Source organism: Sciurus carolinensis, chromosome 3 (assembly GCF_902686445.1).
Source record: "Sciurus carolinensis chromosome 3, mSciCar1.2, whole genome shotgun sequence".
NCBI lineage: Eukaryota > Metazoa > Chordata > Mammalia > Rodentia > Sciuridae > Sciurus > Sciurus carolinensis.
The window spans coordinates 64,600,221-64,618,461 of NC_062215.1; the positions used below are offsets into that span (position 1 = coordinate 64,600,221).

Below are 18,241 nucleotides of genomic sequence, written 5' to 3' on the forward strand. Positions count from 1 at the left end.
AAGACTACCAGTTAAAAAGAGGTGTATCAGAAGCAATCCTGACTTGCTACAACTTGCAGGATCTAGATGTGTACAGAAAGTGCTGCAGCAGCACTGCAGGCTAAGGATACCAAGTGGCAACTACTCCAGAACAAAGACAATAAAATTTTTTCTTTGTATATGACTTTCCCACCCCACTCCCCAGCACTGGGAATTAAACCCAGGGGTGCTCTAACATTGAGATACATTCCCAGCCCTTTTTACTGTATTTTAAAAATTTGAGCCAGGGTCTTGCTATATTGCCCAGTCTGGTCTTGAACTTGCAATCCTCCTGCCTTAGCTTTGTGAGTAGCTGGGATTATAGGCATGTGCTATAGCACCCAGCTTGTAGATACCACTGATACCTGATATTTGGGACCAGTCTAATGTGGTTTGGATTTTGCATTTAGTATTTACACTCTTCAAATTTTCCCCAAACTCAGAATGTAAGTTAAATTTGCAACTGGAATAAGAATAGGAATGGGGTGGTGGAGGAGACGATTTCTCCAGGCAGAAGTCCAGGGTGGGTGTGGCAGAGAGAGAGGGAAAGAAAGACAGACGGGGAGAGAGGATGGTAGTTACCATGACATTTTCTGGAAAAGAAATGGAGCTGGGATCATATTGCCACAGGGGAGGTCCTCAGCGGTCTCTCCCTTTGAACAAGAAGTTGTAGGAGAAAAATTAAGAGAACAGAATGAAAAGAGACCTCATCTTTTAATTCTTTCAGCTTTACAGCTTCAATTAACCCATTCTGTTCTGTCATTCTAAATGTGGACACCTATAAAAACTTAAATTGAGCCAGGTGTGGTGGTCCATACCTGTAATCCCAGTAACTTGGGAGGCTGAGGCAGGAGGATCACAAGTTCAAAGCCAGTCTCAGCAATTTAGTGAGGCCCTAGATAGCTTAGTGAGATCCTGTCTCAAAATAAAAAAAATTAAAAGGGTTAGGAATATAACTCAGTGGTAAAGAGTCTCTGGGTTCAATCCCTAGTACCAAAACCAAAACCACAAACAACCCCCACCACAAAGCTTAAATTGAGCAACAAATGTACCACTTATGGTAACTATGAAATAATTATTATGTTTTTAGATGTCTACTCTTTAGAGACTAGATGAATGAATGATTAGTTTGAAAATACATGTATATTTCATATATGTACATGAAACCATATATAAACAATATATAAACTCTACATTGTGTTTTCCAAACTATTTTTTTTTATTGTAAACAAATGGGATACATGTTGCTTCTCTGTTTGTACATGGCGTAAAGGCATACCATTTGTGTAATCGTAAATTTACATAGGGTAATGTTGTTTGATTCATTCTGTTAAAAATATGGAACGCTTCATGAATTTGCGTGTCATCCTTGCGCAGGGACCATGCTAATCTTCTCTGTATCGTTCCAATTTTAGTATATGTGCTGCTGAAGCGAGCACCCAAACTATTTTAATGCACCTTTCAGTTTCATTGAAATATTCATAGAATTGAAAACTTTGGACTTAATGGGTTAATATTTACTATTTTGTTGGGGTGCATAGCTTTATGGTGGACTTGAGTATGTAAAAATGAGTAAAATGTGCTTCCTATCCTGATGGAGTTCACAATCTATCTCAAAAAATTGTAAATAAAGCTATGACAAAAGATCACTGGGGTTAGGGATATACAGCTCAGTGGTACAGCACTTGCCTACTGGCACAAGGCCCTGGGTTCAATCCCTAGCATCACAAAAGCAAAGTAAAACAACAAAACCCCCATAATTAATGCTGTATTAAGCTATTTATTAGGAAGATGAGATCAATGTGAAGACAGAAGTTAGGGAATACTTCAGGAAAGGTGATGCCTGAATGAGGAATTAAGAACATACTTGAAAAAGGCAACATGAGCATGAGCAAAAACTTGTGCTTGATAAGGCCAAGTAATCTATGGAATAGTGCCAAAATCTGTTGTAGAGTTTAAACTATAAGACATTTCAAATTCTGTATTTTCTGAGCAAGGATCAAGGCCTGTTTCAAAGGTATTTATCAGTGAATACCTAATTTGGAATCTAAAAACCCAAAAGTTAAAGTTTCAGAGCCTACTTAAGTTCTTTTTATTGGGGGTTTAGAGGTACCAGGGATTGAAGTCAGGGGCACTCAACCACTGAGCCACATCCTCAGCCCTATTTTGTATTTTATTTAGAGATAAGGTCTCACTAAGTTGCTTAGTGCCTTGCTGTTGTTGAGGTTGGCTTTGAACTCACCATCCTCCTGCTTCAGCCTCCCGAGCCAGGATTACAGGTGTATGCCACCATGCCTGGCTTAAATTCTTTTATTTTTTAATTTTTGTATTAGGGGTTGAACTCAGAGGTGCTTAACACTGAACCACATCCCAGGATCTCACTAAGTTGCTAAGGCTGGCTTTGAACTCAGTCTTCCTGTCTCTGTCTCCCTAGTCACTAGGATTACAGGCATGCACCACCATGCCTGGCTTAAGTTCTTTTAAATCTAGGATTTAGAATCATTAAACCAAGATGTTAAAACACAAAAAAAAATTTGTTATTTTAACATGCCCATCATATTTACAGGGAAATTGTCTTAGAATCTTTTCAATGACGATCTTTTCAGTAAAAAAGCATTATTGTCAATATTAGTTCCTAACATTGATAATATAAAAATACTATTTGTCACTTTTCTTTCCACGTTTCCTTGGGGAACAAGGAAAGTGCAAAAGAGGAGCAGAAACAAAAGACATATGTAACCAGATTCAGAACCCTTGCAACATAGGGAGAGAGAACAGTTACTGAGCCTTGTGCCACACACATTGTTCCTGCTCTGCTGTAGGGGATGGCAATCTTTTTCTCTATTACAGCCAGATCTGCCTTGCAGCACAAAAGCACATAGTATGTGAATGAACAGATTGGCTTCATTTGGCCCATAGGACTTTGGTGACAATTATTCAAAAGTATAGATCTTCAAAGAATTGATGATGAAAGTACGAAGACATCCTGCAACAAGGGAACGTAACCTGGTTTTGAGGAAGTGCCTTTAAACAAAGACCTTTGGAGTGAGGAGTGAATAAACTAGAGAAATTGATTCCTTCCAGAGGCAAACTGGCAGGGAAGTGTTGGGGTTGGAGAACTTTCCAGCATAAGTCATGCACTGTGGTAGGAACAGAGAGGGCTGGTTTGATGGAACAGGGAGAATGGTTCATGAGTCAGAGATGAAGACATAGGGAATTATGCATGATAATTTAAGGATTTTAGACTCTAAGGTGCTAGGAAGACAGTTCAGTGTCTAAAACAAGTAATTTACTTGCTAATTTTATGATTACTAAGAAGGAAATACACTGACCTATGAGGTAAGTTTAGTTATGCTAAGATGTCAAGAATAGGTAGGGGCTGGGGTTGGGGTTCAGTGGTACAGCACTTGACTAGAATGTGTGAGGCACTGGGTTGGATTCTCAGTACCCCATATAAATATATAAAATAAAGGTCCGTTAACAACTTTAAAAAAGAAGAAGGAAAAAAAAAAAAGAATAGGTAGGATAAGGCATATGGAGCCAGGGGGAAGAGGAGCCAGTAGAAAAAGTGGGCAAGAACTTGGTATCTGGTAGCTAATGTCCTAAGGTCAACGTAACTAGGGCATGGGGAAGGCAGGAGAACATGAGGGAGGAGAGAACTGCTTAAGCAGGGAATGAAGGCCACAGAAAGTCACTGGAATTCTAAATAGGAAAATGACAAGATCTGACTTGACAGGACCCTACTACATGGAAAATGGATTGGAGGGGGATTTGAGTGGAAACATGGGAAACTGAGGATACTATTATGGTAACCCAGGCAAAAGATGGTGGCTTGGAATAGGGTGGCAGCAGCAAAGATGGGAGGATAGAAAACAGATTTCGGGTAAAAGTTATAGGAGTTACTGAAAGGCTGGAGAAAACAGGGAGTAAAGAAGGGTTAAAGATGAGTCTCAGAGTTCTGGCTTTGGTATAACCACATGGTTGGAGCACTACCATGGGGAACATCATGTTTGGAATGATGGGAAGATCAAAATTTATGTTAACATAACTAAACTAATATAACTAAACAGGAATTATGACATTATGATTCTGGAACACAGAGAAAAGGCTGGACTAGGAACTTAAGAAAACTTGGAAGTTGTCAGCTTTCAGATTGTAAATAAAGCCCCGGGACTGGATCATCTAAGGAAAGAATGTAGAGGATTAAGGATTAAACTGAGAGAAATCCAACATTTAGACATTACATAGAGAGGAAAAGTTGCTAGCAAAGGAGAAATAAAATATGGAGAAACTGTTTTGAATATTCCAGAGATTGAGGAAGATGAGAACAAAGTATCCATTGGATTTGGCAACACAGAAGTCACTGGTGACCTGACAAAGAGCAATTTTAATAGTGGTCAGGAAAAAGAGATTGGTATGCAGACTGATGAAAGAATAAAAGGTGAGTTGGCACAGGCAGAAATCCGGCCATGAAGAAAAATTTAAAAAATTAGGATAATAGTTGGAGGAGCATTTGAGAGATACCAGGATATAAACTGTATTCTGATGGGAATAGAGTTTTATGGAGAGAGGATTTGGTGGTTGATTATATGGAGAAAAATAAAGAGGAAGGAAGTCAAGGATTACACACAAGACTGATAGTGGTGCCATTTACTGAGATGAAGAACATAGAAGCAAAGGACAATTTGTTTACCTCCAAAGATCAGATATTTCCATAGTAGGCTTTCTTCTCATGGAAGAGGATTTATAGTGGAAAAAAGTAAAACAGTGACTGTGTTTCTAAAAATACTTTCTTCTTCTGGAACTGGGGATGGAATCCACAGGCATCTACCACAGCCCCTTTCATTTTTATTTTTGAGAAAGGTCTAAGTCACTGAGGTTGGCCTTAAATTTGGGATTCTCTTGCCTCAGACTCTTGAGTAGCTGGGATTACAGGTGTGCACTACTATGTGGGTCCATACTGTATTACTCTTAAAAAAAAGATTAAAATTTCAGAGTAGTGCTATACTAATCTAATCTAGTAGTCTGGACAAAAAAAAAAAAAAAAAAGAAGACTGAAAGGGAGCTTGTATTGATGGAAGGAAGACTAGTCATGGAAAAGGGCCCAAAATTCACAGCTGATTTGGGAGCAATCATGCTTTTGTAAACGAAACACTGAAGACAGGCCAGGCATGGTCGCACAGGCCTGTAGTTTCAGCTACTAGGAAGCAGGAGGCAAGAAGACTGCTTGAGCTTAAGAGTTGGAGCCATCATGGATAACAGCAAGACCCCATCTCAAAATAAAACAAAAAAGCAAAAACAAGGAAACACTGAAAACTTAGAAACTGGTAACTTTTAATAAACTGAATTTGTTTACTGAAGAAAATTTTTGCTGAAGAAATTTAAGCAAACCCAATATTGTTGACACTCTGGTGTAGCATATTCCTTTGCTACTTATGACATTACATTGAATTTCTAAGGAAGTATTTCAGAGAGGTTAAGTTTCCTTCTAAAGGAAAATAAGTATCAGTTCTTCTGAGAACCCAGGGAAACGATCTGCTCCAGCTAGTTCAGGCGAGTGCATGGAGAAAAATGCAAAAACGCAGGATAAAGTTTTGATTTAATGAACAGTCTGATGTTTATAGCAGGCGTTAGCAAACATTTTGAGGAAATGAATCTATGAAGAATGAAAGGATTCCGTACTTCTACAATATCTCTGATCTTTAGAAAGGGATGAAAGATGCAGCCATCTACTTCAAGTTCTTACTCTATTATTCAACAATACGGGAAGAGCGAGACTTTAGTATAGCACTCTCGTCTGATGGCTGAGCTGTTGAAAACCTAGTAGTAGTCACATTCCCTGAAAAACAATTTTTTCACCTGATCCCAGGCAGAAGCCCTAGGTCCCTTCCATTCCTAATCCTTTCCCGTGGCCGTTTTCAGAAATTGCGGAGAGAAGGATGGGATGCCAGGAAGCCTGTTGATTCAACGGGCCATCCAATTCAGGGTTCAGGATGCGACGGCTTTGGGAAAAGCACTGAGACTGAGCAACTATTCTGTTTTCCTCTCCCATTCCCTGTAGACAGCAGGGAAGGCCTCCCCCCCGCTACACACACACACTTCTTCCCGCATACGGCTCCCCAGAGCCTCTTCCCTTACGGGACCAGGCCATAAGAGCCCGGTTCCGCACCTGACCCATGCAAGAACCACAATCTCCAGTCTGAACTTTACCTGCTTGAAGCCCGCCGTTTCTCTGATGCGATAAGCCCCCACTAAGGAAAATGGAGTCGTCGAACCGAGACTGGGAAAGGATAGTAAGGACCCACGGCACGACCCCTCCGCCGCCACCGCCGCCACCGCCGCGGCTGCTGCGTCAACGTGCTACGTCACTTCCGGCTCCCTGTCACTGGGAGTGGGCGGGCTGTTCCTACCTCTCTTCTACAGGGTTCTCGGGGAGTTTCAACAGAGAATGCGAAAGCTAGCAGGTAGTGTTTCGGGAAGGCAGCTGCCAAAGGGTCCCCCAAACACAGCAAGGGGATTAAAAGCAATCTGACTGGGGGATGGTGGGGTGGGTTCCTCAGGCCGCTCTAGCCAAATGAACCATAAAGATCAGATCAGGGCTTCTTCACTTCCGCCTCTCAATAGTTCCGCCTTCACCTTCCGGTTCCGGGGAGGAGCCAAATTTTCTTGGAAGATTAGGGGCTGCGCGACCTACTTAGGATGGCTGTTGTACAGCTACTGTTGTTTGGGGGTTTGTGGAGCGTTGTGGGGGCGTCCAATCTGGCTGTAGTTACTTGCGGCTCTGTGGTGAAGTTACTTAATACGCGCCACAACGTCCGACTGCATTCACACGACGTGCGCTATGGGTCAGGTACTGCCGGGGACCCGGTTTGGATGGGCGGGGGAGGCCCGGTAGCCTCTGAAGGGGGCGGAGCCTTGGAGACTTAGGGGTGCCCTGGGGAGGCTCATGAGGTCCAGAGGGGATGAAGAGCGGAGTAGTTCTAAGGGTAATTTCGTCGTAATACCAGCTTCTATTTGGTGAGCTAAGTGCCAGGCAAGTCGATATGCCCTTTTTTTTTTAACTTTTTTCAACCACAGAGCTACATCTCCACTCTTTTTATTTTCCATTTTGAGACAGGGTCTCACTAAGTTGCCGAGACTGGCCTCAACCTTGGGATTCTTCTGCAGCCTTCTGAGTTGCTAGGATTATAGGCGTGCGCCACCATGCTCGGCGTTGTTTCTTTCATTTTTTTAACAGTCTAATGCGATAGATGCTATTGTTATCCGCACGTGAGAAAATAGAGTCAGAAATTAAATCTCTTGCTCAAAGCCTTGCAACTAAGGTTTGACTCAAATCAGTTAAGATTCAAAACCTTTCAACTGCTTTGGGCTGTCACTAGTTTGGGAGAAACATGATGTAGAAAATTATAGTAAGTGCTGTGTCTCTGAAGTTTTAAAGTCCAAGAATTTACTCTTTGATTACAACAGTCTGCTTTCTAGCTCATTTGGTATTTAGCTCCTATCTTTTGGTCCCTTTTTACTCAATCTTAACCTCCTTGTAAAAAAGCAACACGAGTGTGGTGGTACATGCTTGTAATCCCAGCTACATAGGAGCAGAAACAGAATGATCTAAGTTTGAGGCCAGCTGGGGCAACTTAGACTCTGTCTCAAAATAAAATTTTAAAAAAGGCCTGGAGAAGTAGTTCAGGGGTAGAGTATTAGCTTTAGCATGTGAAGGACCCTGGGTTCAGTATTGCAATAAAAAAAAAAAAATAACAACAAAGAAAATCTTAAAGCAATGACAGACATTGACATTGTAGAGGAAGCTTCTTTGCCTTTTTTTTGGCGGGGGAGGGGGTGCAAGTGTTGGGGATTCAATCCATGGCCTTCCAAGTTCTAGGCAAGTACTCTACCACTGAGCTAAATCCTCAGCCCAGGAAACTGCTTTTTGCTATATGAAATTAAAATATTTAATAATCAGTTACTTAAGGGTCCATTCATTCAGAATAGATTTAATAAGCTCCTACCATGTGCCTAGTATTGTTCTAGATGCAAGAGATGCAGTAGTGAATCAATCAAGTTACAAGGAAGATAATAAAAATAGATAAATAGAAAAAAGTTCAAGGACTGGGGTATTAACTCAAATGGTAGAGCACTTGCCCAGCATGCACAAGGCCCTGGGTTTGATCCCAGCATTACAAAGGAAAAACAAAAACCAAAATCAGTTAGTGAGGCGTGATAGGCTTCTAAGATAACTTGGATGACCAGTTATGCTGTTCGTTCAGAGATGAAGGAGTTCCCTCAGATGGACTAATCTGTGATTCATGTTTCCCAAAACCTGTCTGACCAGTTAGAGAGGGAAATGAATTGTCATTACTGGGATGTCTTAATAATACTAGCAACCATTCAGTGAATACCTACTATGTGTCAGGTTTATTGCTTTTTTTTTCTTTTTTTTAAGTTTTAGGTTTTGGTACCAGGGATAGAACCCAGGGGCCACTCAACCACTGAGCCACATCCCCAGCCCTATTTTGTATTTTATTTAGAGACAGGGTCTGAGTTGCTTAGCACCTCACTGTTGCTGAGGCTGACTTTGAATGCACCATCCTTCTGTGTCAGCCTCCTAAACTGATGGGATTACAGGTGTGTGCCACTGCATTTGGTCTCAGCCCTTTTTAGTATTTTATTTAGAGAGAAGTCTTGTTGAGTTGCTTCGGGCTTCACTAAGTTACTGAAGCTGGGTTTGAACTCAAGTTCTTCCCACCTCAGCCTCCCAAGTTGCTGGGATTACAGACATGCACCACCGAGCCCAGCTTATTGCTTTTTAATTTGATCTGATTCTCTGCTTTAGATCTACTTAATTTAAATGGAGGTGGTGAGAGACCTAGCAGTAGGAGTCTGTTTCAAATACTCTTTAGGTGGTTCTGATAGGCAGCCAAATTTGGGATCCAGGTTCAGTCTGGAGTGCAGAAGGAGGATCTCTGCTGAACCTGAGATACAGAGTTAGATACAGTAATATTATACGATGATGGTTGAAGAGTGATGGGAGTAGATGAAATTGCCCAGGATGAACTATGGTTCTAAATATGAAAATTACAATAAGTGCTGTTGTTAATCTGAATTACTTGAGAAACTTGTTAAAAATACAGATGTTTTTGTCCTGACCCTCAGTATATTTAAGAATCTCTAATACAAATAGATGAGGTCCATGGGCTCGGGTTATGGCTGATTGATAGGGCGCTTGCCCAGCAAATGTGAGGCAGTGGGTTTGATCCTCAGCACCACATAAAAATAAAGTTAAAAAAAAAAAAAAAAAAAGAGAGAGAGAGAACACAATTATTGACTTCTTTAAAAAGGAAAAAATAGGGCAGGGTTGTGGCTCAGTGGTAGAGTACCTGCCTCGCACGTGTGGGGCACTGGGTTCGATGCTCATCACCACATAAATAAATAAAGACATTATGCCCATCTACAATTTAAAAATAATAATAATAAAAAATAAACCCTGTGTTAAAAAAAAAAAAAATAGATGGATGTAGATGATGTCCAGGTATAGAATTCTGGGTAATCCCAAAATTCTGGAATTGGTGGGAGGAAAAAGTGGGTTGAATAGGAAGTATGAAAAGGTGAGAAATAAAAAGTAGATTATGATTTAGTAAACAGTATTGTGCATAGTGAGAGAACTGTGAGGCAGTAACCAGAAATGGAGCTTGTTTGCCCCCAACCCGCTTCCTTTTTTTTTTTAAGATGTAACAAAGTCACCACCTGGTTGGACAAGCCAGTAGAGAGGAGCTGATAGTTTGTTGCATTTACCCAGATGATTAGTACAAGGCATAAAGTGTTACATGGTAAAGGGGAAATATCAAAACTTGTGATTAGGCGGGGCCATGAATCTCAAGGCAAAGCTGGGAGGAGGAGGTGAGAGTATTTAAGGTAAGTAGTTAGAAAATATGAGATGCTTTCAAAGAATGGCAGTGATTAAGTCCTGGGATGCGGGTCAGTGGAATATCCCTGGAGTTTACGAGAGAGTAATCTGTTTGGAGGAACTTGACAGAAAAAGCTGGAGAAAGATGTCCTTGTATGAGATGCCATGCAATGGAGTGACTATGAAGTTCTAGAATTAGGTTTCCTAGGTTAAGCCCCAGCCTTGTTAACCTCAGCCTTATTAGAACTGCATAACCTTGGGCATACTACTTAGCCTTTCTAATGCTTCATGATAAAATGGGGGTAATAATAATTACTATCTAAGAGAATAGATACATGTTTTAAATAAGAATATTCAAGCAAAGGACTTGGCGGTAGTACCTGATACCAAGTAACTGCTCAGGACATATTAGCTAAGTATGAATTACTGTTTGTATATATTTCCTTTTTAAGTCTGTAGCTACTTCCTTTTTTTAAAAATTTTTTTTATTTTTTGGTACTAGGGATTAAACCTAGGGGTGCTTAACCACCAAGTCACATTCCTAGCCTTTTTTATTTTTAATTTTGAAACAGAGTCTCACTAAGTTGCTTAGAAGCTCATTAAGTTGCCAGGGCTGGCTTTGAATTGTGATCTTCCTGCCTCAACCTCCTGAGCCACTGGGATTACAGGCGAATGCCACAGTTCCTGGTTGTAGCTACATATTTAACTCAGTGCCTTTTAACCTGCAGAATTGTACCAGTTAAGGCAGGATTAACCAGATTTAGATGTCCTAAGAGTAGTTTTAAATGTATTGATAGACCACGTTACAGGAGTTTGGGAGTTATAATGGATACTTGGATTAAAGTTGATGATATAAAGTTGTCTTATTTTAATTACAAAATATGAAAATTTTTATTGCATAGTGTAAACACTGAGTAATATTACATATGTGTTAAAATTATATACTTAGATACGTGGCATATATTAGGGATTATCCAGGCTAGTACATACATGTAAATATTGTCTGTACTTCAAAAAAAAATCCACACATATTTGTGGATTTGCATCTAATCCTTTTGATACAAACTCTTGGAATTTTCTGATCCAGTATTCCTTTAAGTATAATATATGCTGTAATAATTAAAACCACAGTATATGAACATGTTTAATATTTTCACAAATACTTTAATGTCATAGAAAAAATATTACCAAGTATAATGTTTCCTCCCTACACCTCCATGCCCGTTTTATGACACAGGTCACATTATTGGCCATAGGATCATAGGATTAGGTTAAATTCACTTGCTTTTTTTTTTTTTTTCTCCCGACTGTAGGTAGTGGTCAGCAGTCAGTAACAGGTGTGACCTCTGTGGATGACAGCAACAGTTACTGGAGGATACGAGGGAAGACTGCCACAGTGTGTGAAAGGGGAACCCCCATCAAATGTGGCCAGCCCATCCGACTGACACACGTCAACACTGGCCGAAACCTGCATAGTCACCATTTTACTTCACCTCTTTCTGGAAACCAGGTGAGGTGGCATACAGTGGGTCACTGCTGCTCTGCATTAGTATTGTTTTGTTTGAGCTCCTGGTTCTTAACCCTTTCTTTTCCAGATGTAAATGTTCTTTTCTGCAGACCTGGAAAAATGACTTTTATAAGTGTGAAGAAAATTGTTTCTGGTCAAATGGAAACTACATCTAAATCAAATCAAGACATGGGAAGAAAAGGCAGAATATATATAAATTAACATAAGTTCTGATAAATTCTGCAGTAAACCCAATGTTTCCAAACTTGTAATAAAAATAATTATTATTTTTAATAAGGCTAACTAACCACAATGGAAAAATGAATTCTACCTTTTTTTTTTTTTAATACCTTCATTTTATTTAGTTAGTTTTATATGGTGTGGAGGATTGAACCCAGTGCCTCACATGTGCTGGGTGAGCACTCTACCACTGAGCCACAACCCCAGCCCAACCTTTTTTTTTTGGGTGCTGGGGATGGAACCCAGGGCCTTCTGCATGCTAAACATGTGCGCTGACAATGAGCTATACACACAGCCCCTCTGCCACTTTTTTAAGTCTTGAACTTTCATGGGATGTAAATCCCTTAATGACTTCTTCCCTCTGACCTCCCCTACTTTAAGCACAGTTTTAGCTATGAACACCTTGTGTTAGTAAAGTTGCCAGAATTGATGAAATAATATTGATACAGTATTATCAACTAAGGCACATAGTTTATTTTAATTTCCTTACTTTTTTACCTAATGTTCTTTTTCTGCTTCAGGATACCACATTACATTTAGTTGATTTGTCTCGTTAGGATCCTTTTGTTTATGACAGTTTTTCTAGCTTTCCTTGTTTTTGATGTCCTTGACAGTTTTTTTTTTTTTTTTTTGCGGTGCTGGGGATCGAACCCGGGGCTTGTGCTTGCAAGCAAGCACTCTACCAACTGAGCTGTCTCCCCAGCCCTTCCTTGACAGTTTTGAGGAGTGCTTGTCAGGTATATTATTGATGCCTCTCTTTTGGAATCTGACATTTTTGTCATGATGATACTGTTTATAAAGGATTTTGGGAAGAAGGTCACTGAGTTAAAAGTGACTTTTTCCTCACATCCTATGAAGGTTACATGTTATCTACATGATTTTTGATTGCTGATATTGACCTCACCTGGCTATAGTAGTGTTTTAGTGGGTTTCTCCTGTAAAGGTACTCTTTTCATTTTACTCCTTTCTATTTTGTACTCTTTGGGAAGAAGTCACTGTGTCCAGTTCACAGTTAAGCAGTGGGGAATTAAGCTCCCCTATTTTAGGCTGGAGTAGTTACATAATTTATTTGGGATTTTTCCATTTGGAGGATTTGTCTCGTTTCCCCAGTTCATTCCTTTATTAATTCATTTATATCAGTATGAACTCTTGGATATATATTACATATTTTGATTTATAATCAGTATTGCTGTCTTCACTTTTTTGCTCAAATTATTCCAACTTTGGCTATTGGGAATTCTTCCAATTGTCTCGAGTTCATTTGACAGAATCCCATTGTGTGTGTGTGTGTGTGTTTGTGTTTTAAAGCACTTGTTTACTTTCTGGCACTAAAAGATGCTTAAGGTTCATTTTGTTTATTGCTTGCCCCACTCTTAGACTCTTCCATTTCTCCAAGGATCCCTGCTTCCCTTTATTGGAGAGTGGTGTTAGAACTAAATTCTAGGCTTTATATGAGCTTATTGCTATTGGGATATTATTTCTTTTATGCCCTCTTACCTGACATGAAGTATATGTATGTATGCTAACCTATACATCTACACATATATACTGATATGTTTAGCCATCTGTATATTGTTAAACATGAGTTTTTATTAATACCTCCAGCTTTAATCCATTACCACATATATCAGTCTAGCATGTTTATTTGAAAATCCCTGCTACAATATTGAGGTACCAAGCTTCTACCGTCTGCCATCCATTTCCTCCTTCAGTTCTAGTATACAAATACAGTGTTAGAATTGTTAACTGGCCCTCCCATGGAGTACTTATTTATCAAGTAAGTGTTCTGTACTTAAGTGTAGTTCCTTTTATCTTTAGTTTTACAGACTTTATTTCTGAAGGTCTGCTTTTTATTATCTAAAATTATATAGTTATTAGTGTATATTTAAGTCAGATGTTTCTGAAAAAAATTTTAAATCATCATTGTATAGAAACCCTAAATATTTGGTTTGAAGGAGAATGAGTTTTAGATGTGGAAAGGAATATAGAGAACCTACTATGTTTTGTTCAATTAATATTTACTATTTTACTGGGCATAGTGGTGCATGCCTATAATTTGAGTGACTCCAGAGGCCAAGACAGTAGCATTGCATGTTCAAGGCTAGTCTGGGTAACATGGCAAGACCCTGTCTCAAAATAAAAAGGACTGAGGATGTAGCTCAGTGGTAAAAGGCCTGTGGATTTAATCCCCAATAGCAAGAAGTAAATAAAGCCAAGTAACAAGCTTTATAAAGTATTTTGATAGACCAGGTATAGAGGCACATGCTTGTGGTCAACAACTTGGGAGGCTGAGGCAGAGGAATTACTTGAACCAAGGGGATTGGGTCAACCTAGGCAACTGAGCAAGAACCCATCTCTAAAGAAATAAAAATGCTTTAAGACTATTATAGAGAATAAAAGGCAATATAGTACTAATTGCAAACTAAGGGTTTGAACCATAATCTTATGGCAACTAATTTTTCTCTTACATACTATGTTTTCTGTCCCCCCCCCCCCAGTTTATTTTATTTTTTAACACTGGAGAGACTGCATTTGTTACTGTTGAGTAGTCTTATTTTTCTTCCCATTGCCGCCTTCCACTCTTCATGCCTGTGTGTTAGCCATGCTAATGTTGCCACCTTCTGTGTTTTCTAGGAAGTGAGTGCTTTTGGTGAGGAAGGTGAAGGTGATTATCTGGATGACTGGACAGTGCTCTGTAATGGACCTTACTGGGTGAGAGATGGTGAAGTGCGGTTCAGACATTCTTCCACTGAGGTACTGCTATCTGTCACAGGAGAACAATATGGTCGGCCCATCAGTGGACAAAAAGAGGTGCATGGCATGGCCCAGCCAAGCCAGAACAACTACTGGAAAGCAATGGAAGGCATCTTCATGAAACCCAGTGAGCTGCTGAAGGCAGAAGTCCACCATGCAGAACTATGAGTCTAGAAGCTCTGAGCCGCTGTCACCACACAGTGTTCATAGACATCTGTTGCTGCTTCACCGTGGGATCCCTGCCACAAGTAACCTGTGTAGCAGGTTGTCTCCATTGAGAGGAAGATGCACAATAGAAAACAGTGGTTGAGTTTGGAAGCTGCAGCCCTTTGCATTTGAATTGGTTGCTCTCCCAGATTTGGGTCAGTTCTGAGCAGAGGACTTGTTGAAGGTGCAGGTGCTTTTTATTCTTACTGGTAAAAAAAACAAAAACACAAAACTAGAATTTCCTCTTAGCTGGGAAATTTTTACTCCTCAGGAGATTGGCATCATGGATTGTTTAATGACTCCTCTTTTTTGTTTTGCAGTGCTAAGAATTGGGCCTTGCGCATGCTAGGCAAGTGCTCTACCATTGAGCAAGCCCCCCTTTCCATATCATGGATTATTCATGTGTGTGACTTTTCCCCTGTATATGACTTTTCCCCATTTTTCTTTCTCCAAAATGATTTAAAAAAAAAAAAAAAAGAAGAAGAAGAAAAAAAAGAATTCTATTAGTCATTGTGTTATTTACTAGGTGTGCTATTGAATTGCTTAATTCTTAAGTCCTAAGACTCTTGAGATGCTGGGAGTCTTCAATATGGGCCATTATAAGAACTTTACTTGTATCCAGTCCTTTCTCTCTGTACCTTCACTTCTCCCCAGGTACCTCATCTTTATTAGATTTTTGACTAATTATGGCCAAAGACCCTCAAAAGAATACAGCATAATAAGTAGCTAACAAGGGGCTGGGGTTGGGGCTCAGTGGTAGAGTACTTGGTTAACATGAGTGAGGCACACAGTTTAGTCCTCAGCACCACATAAAAATAAAGTTATTTAAAAAAAGGAATGTTTAAAAAAAATTAGCTAATGAAATGTTTTACTCTGGATCTTAATGCAAATGAAAAAAAGACATAGGAGTACAAAGAACCAATGCTATATATATAACACAATATATATATATATTTTATTGTTGATGGGCCTTTATTTTATTCATTTATTTATATGTGGTGCTGCTAATCAAACCTAGTGCTTCACACATGCTAGACAAGTGGTTTACCACTGAGCCCCAACCCCAGTCTTGAATTTTTTTTAAATACATATATACTTTTTAGGTGTAGATGGATACCTTTATTTTAATTATTTATATATTTTTTTATGTGGTGCTGAGGATCAAACCCAGTGCCTCACACATACCAGGCAAGCACTCTAACCATTGAGCTACAACCCCAACCCCTGAATTCTTTTTTTTTTTTTTGCGGTGCTGGGGATTGAACCCACGGCCTTGTGCTTGCAAGGCAAGCACTCTACCAGCTGAGCTATCTCCCCAGTCCTGAATTCTTAAAAGTCGTAAATTTTGGGATAGAAATCCAGCCGTGTCTGATTCGCTTTTTTTGCCACACAACAACTGTGTTTAGCTCTTGGAATACAATCCTCCCTCCCCCTGCCAAAGGGAGGGATATCTTTTTTGGAAAAAGTGAATGGGAACATTTTTTTTTGTTCTTTATTCACCCCTTTCCTTTCCTGTGTCAGTTAATTCCAGAAAGTTAATTCCTATAGCCTTCAAGCATGGTTGTGAACAGAAGTAGCTGCCATCTGCTGGAATTTTGGTGATTAGCAAACTTTTTTTAAGAAATTACTGATTTTTTTCTTTCTTTTTTTTTTTTTCTTTCTTCTTTGCTTTGCTTTGAGTTGTTGATGTTGAACATTTAGAGATCACTAGTTCTGTGCCAAGACATGGCCTATGACATTAAAAGACTTTATTTTTTGGTACCAGGGATTGAACCTAGGGGTACTTAACCACTGAGCCACATCCCCAGCCCTTCCCCCCCCCCCCCAGCCCTTTTTATGTTTTATTTTGAGACAAGGTATTACTAAGTTGCTTAGGGCTCACTAAATTGCTGAGGCTGGCTTTGAACTCGAGATCCTCCTGCCTCAGCCTCCCTAGTTGTTGGGATTACAGGTGTGGGCCACCTGGCAAGACTTTTTTTTTTTCCCAGAGCGGGGGTCCAAACTTGGCCTTATGTCTGGTAGGCAAGTGCTCTGCTACTGAGCTAAATCTCCAACCTCAAGACTTGATTTTTTGGACAAAGACTTATTTCAGAAAACTGAGGCCATGAATAAGTAGAACTTCTTCTCTGTCTTTACCCCGCCACCCCTACTTATTCCACTTAAGTTGCATTGATTTTCTTTTATTTTTTTAGGACATTTTCTGAAATAAGTAGAGAAATAATAAAACGACAATTAAATTGAAAATTCAATTTAATTATGAAGTGGTTGGGAGTAGGTGTTTTAACAGTCTGGAGTGGAGGGAAGAATAGAAGTTCACTGGATTAGACAAAAAGGGAATAAAGGGAAGGGAGGAGGATGGGAATAGGATGAATCAACTTTCCTGTGTTCATATATGAATACAAAACCAGTGAAACTCCACATCTTGTACAACCACAAGAATGGAATCCTAAGTTATACTACAGCTATGTATGTATAATATGTCAAAAGTACTCTACTGTCATGTATATCTAAAAAGAACAAATTAAAAAAAAAAAACAGTCTAGGGAGAAGGAAAGAAGTATTTCAGCTGAATAAAGGAAATCAGATTGGAAAAGATGATAGAGTAGGTAGACGTGTTGCAAGGCACTCTTCCTTAATAGTTGTTGGGCCTTCCCTGAGGACATAGTCTGACAGAAGGCTGGAGACTTGAGGATTACATAGAAATATAGTGGTTAAAAGGTAAGTATGGTCTCGAAGTAGTGGTGGAGCCCTTGGGGATATGTGAAATAACTGAGAGGACTAGATAAGTGGAGGTATAAAAGCAACTTTGGGTAACATGCAAATTGAAATGGTGCTTTATCTGTAAAAGCCAAAAAGAATCTCTGAGTAAATTTTGAAGGATGTTTGTGAAGATTAGGGCATTACTCAAAGGGAATAATGTATTTCATAACACTTACTTTGAAACCCTCAGAATATTTTTAGCTTCTATTGTATTAGTAAATCATTCAGATACTCATAACATCATAGCAATTCTAAAGGACTTCTGTCCAGTTCCCTCATTTGACAGAAGGAAACAGGCAAAATTAACCCTGACCTGAACTGACCTTTAATTCTTAATTCATGTAATTTATGTATGCTTCCCAAACTATTGCTGAAGGACAAGAACAATATTCACTACCTCTGCAGTGTCTCTTTACCCCCACTCCTAGGTCGTTTGTGTTATACACATTGCAGAAACTTAAAATTTCTCTAGTGAAGTGTTCAGGATAGTGCTGCGCACACAATAGGTTAGTACGTTGTTAACTGACCTTAACAATATTCAGACAGTAATGATGGAATAAAATAACAGATTTGCCTTGAGGATGGAATAAGGTGAGATTTCCGAGTTGTCTCCCTGCCACACCGCTTCGGGGCTGGGGATTGAAGCTAAAGCCTTACTACCCGCTAGGCAAGCGCTCTAGCTTTGAGTTACATTCACAGCTCTTCTAAGATCTTTTAATTACCTCTTGGTTTCCTCCATCATTTTCAGACAGGATCGTTGAATTAGAGGAGAGTGCTACGAGGTCTGCTTCAGGGGTATAACTTTGGTAGACGCCTCAATCCAAGCCCAGAGTGGCCAGGCAGACTCTGTAACT

At 39.6% G+C, this 18,241-nt stretch overlaps 2 protein-coding genes and 1 non-coding gene across 4 annotated transcripts in view; 1 reads left to right on the plus strand and 2 right to left on the minus strand.

The window, feature by feature from the left end:
- Window positions 1-6,386, minus strand: part of Supt6h (SPT6 homolog, histone chaperone and transcription elongation factor) — a 32,668-nt gene extending 26,282 nt beyond the window's left edge. The window contains exon 1 of one of the 2 annotated variants that reach the window (XM_047543951.1): window positions 6,229-6,386. The gene's annotated coding sequence lies outside the window, so the exon portion shown is untranslated. The remainder of the gene's footprint in view (window positions 1-6,228) is intronic. The other variant, XM_047543953.1, reaches the window with a different exon arrangement.
- LOC124981441 (U6 spliceosomal RNA) lies at window positions 1,351-1,457 on the minus strand. The gene has a single exon (XR_007107967.1). It is a non-coding gene; the product is annotated as a U6 spliceosomal RNA (small nuclear RNA).
- Window positions 6,387-6,659: 273 nt separating the features above from the next.
- Sdf2 (stromal cell derived factor 2) lies at window positions 6,660-15,130 on the plus strand. Its single transcript, XM_047542773.1, has 3 exons — window positions 6,660-6,868; window positions 11,233-11,429; window positions 14,301-15,130. Exons 1-3 carry the CDS (start codon window positions 6,718-6,720, stop codon window positions 14,586-14,588), a joined length of 636 nt encoding a protein of 211 aa, XP_047398729.1. The 5' UTR covers window positions 6,660-6,717; the 3' UTR covers window positions 14,589-15,130.
- Window positions 15,131-18,241: the final 3,111 nt, after the last annotated feature.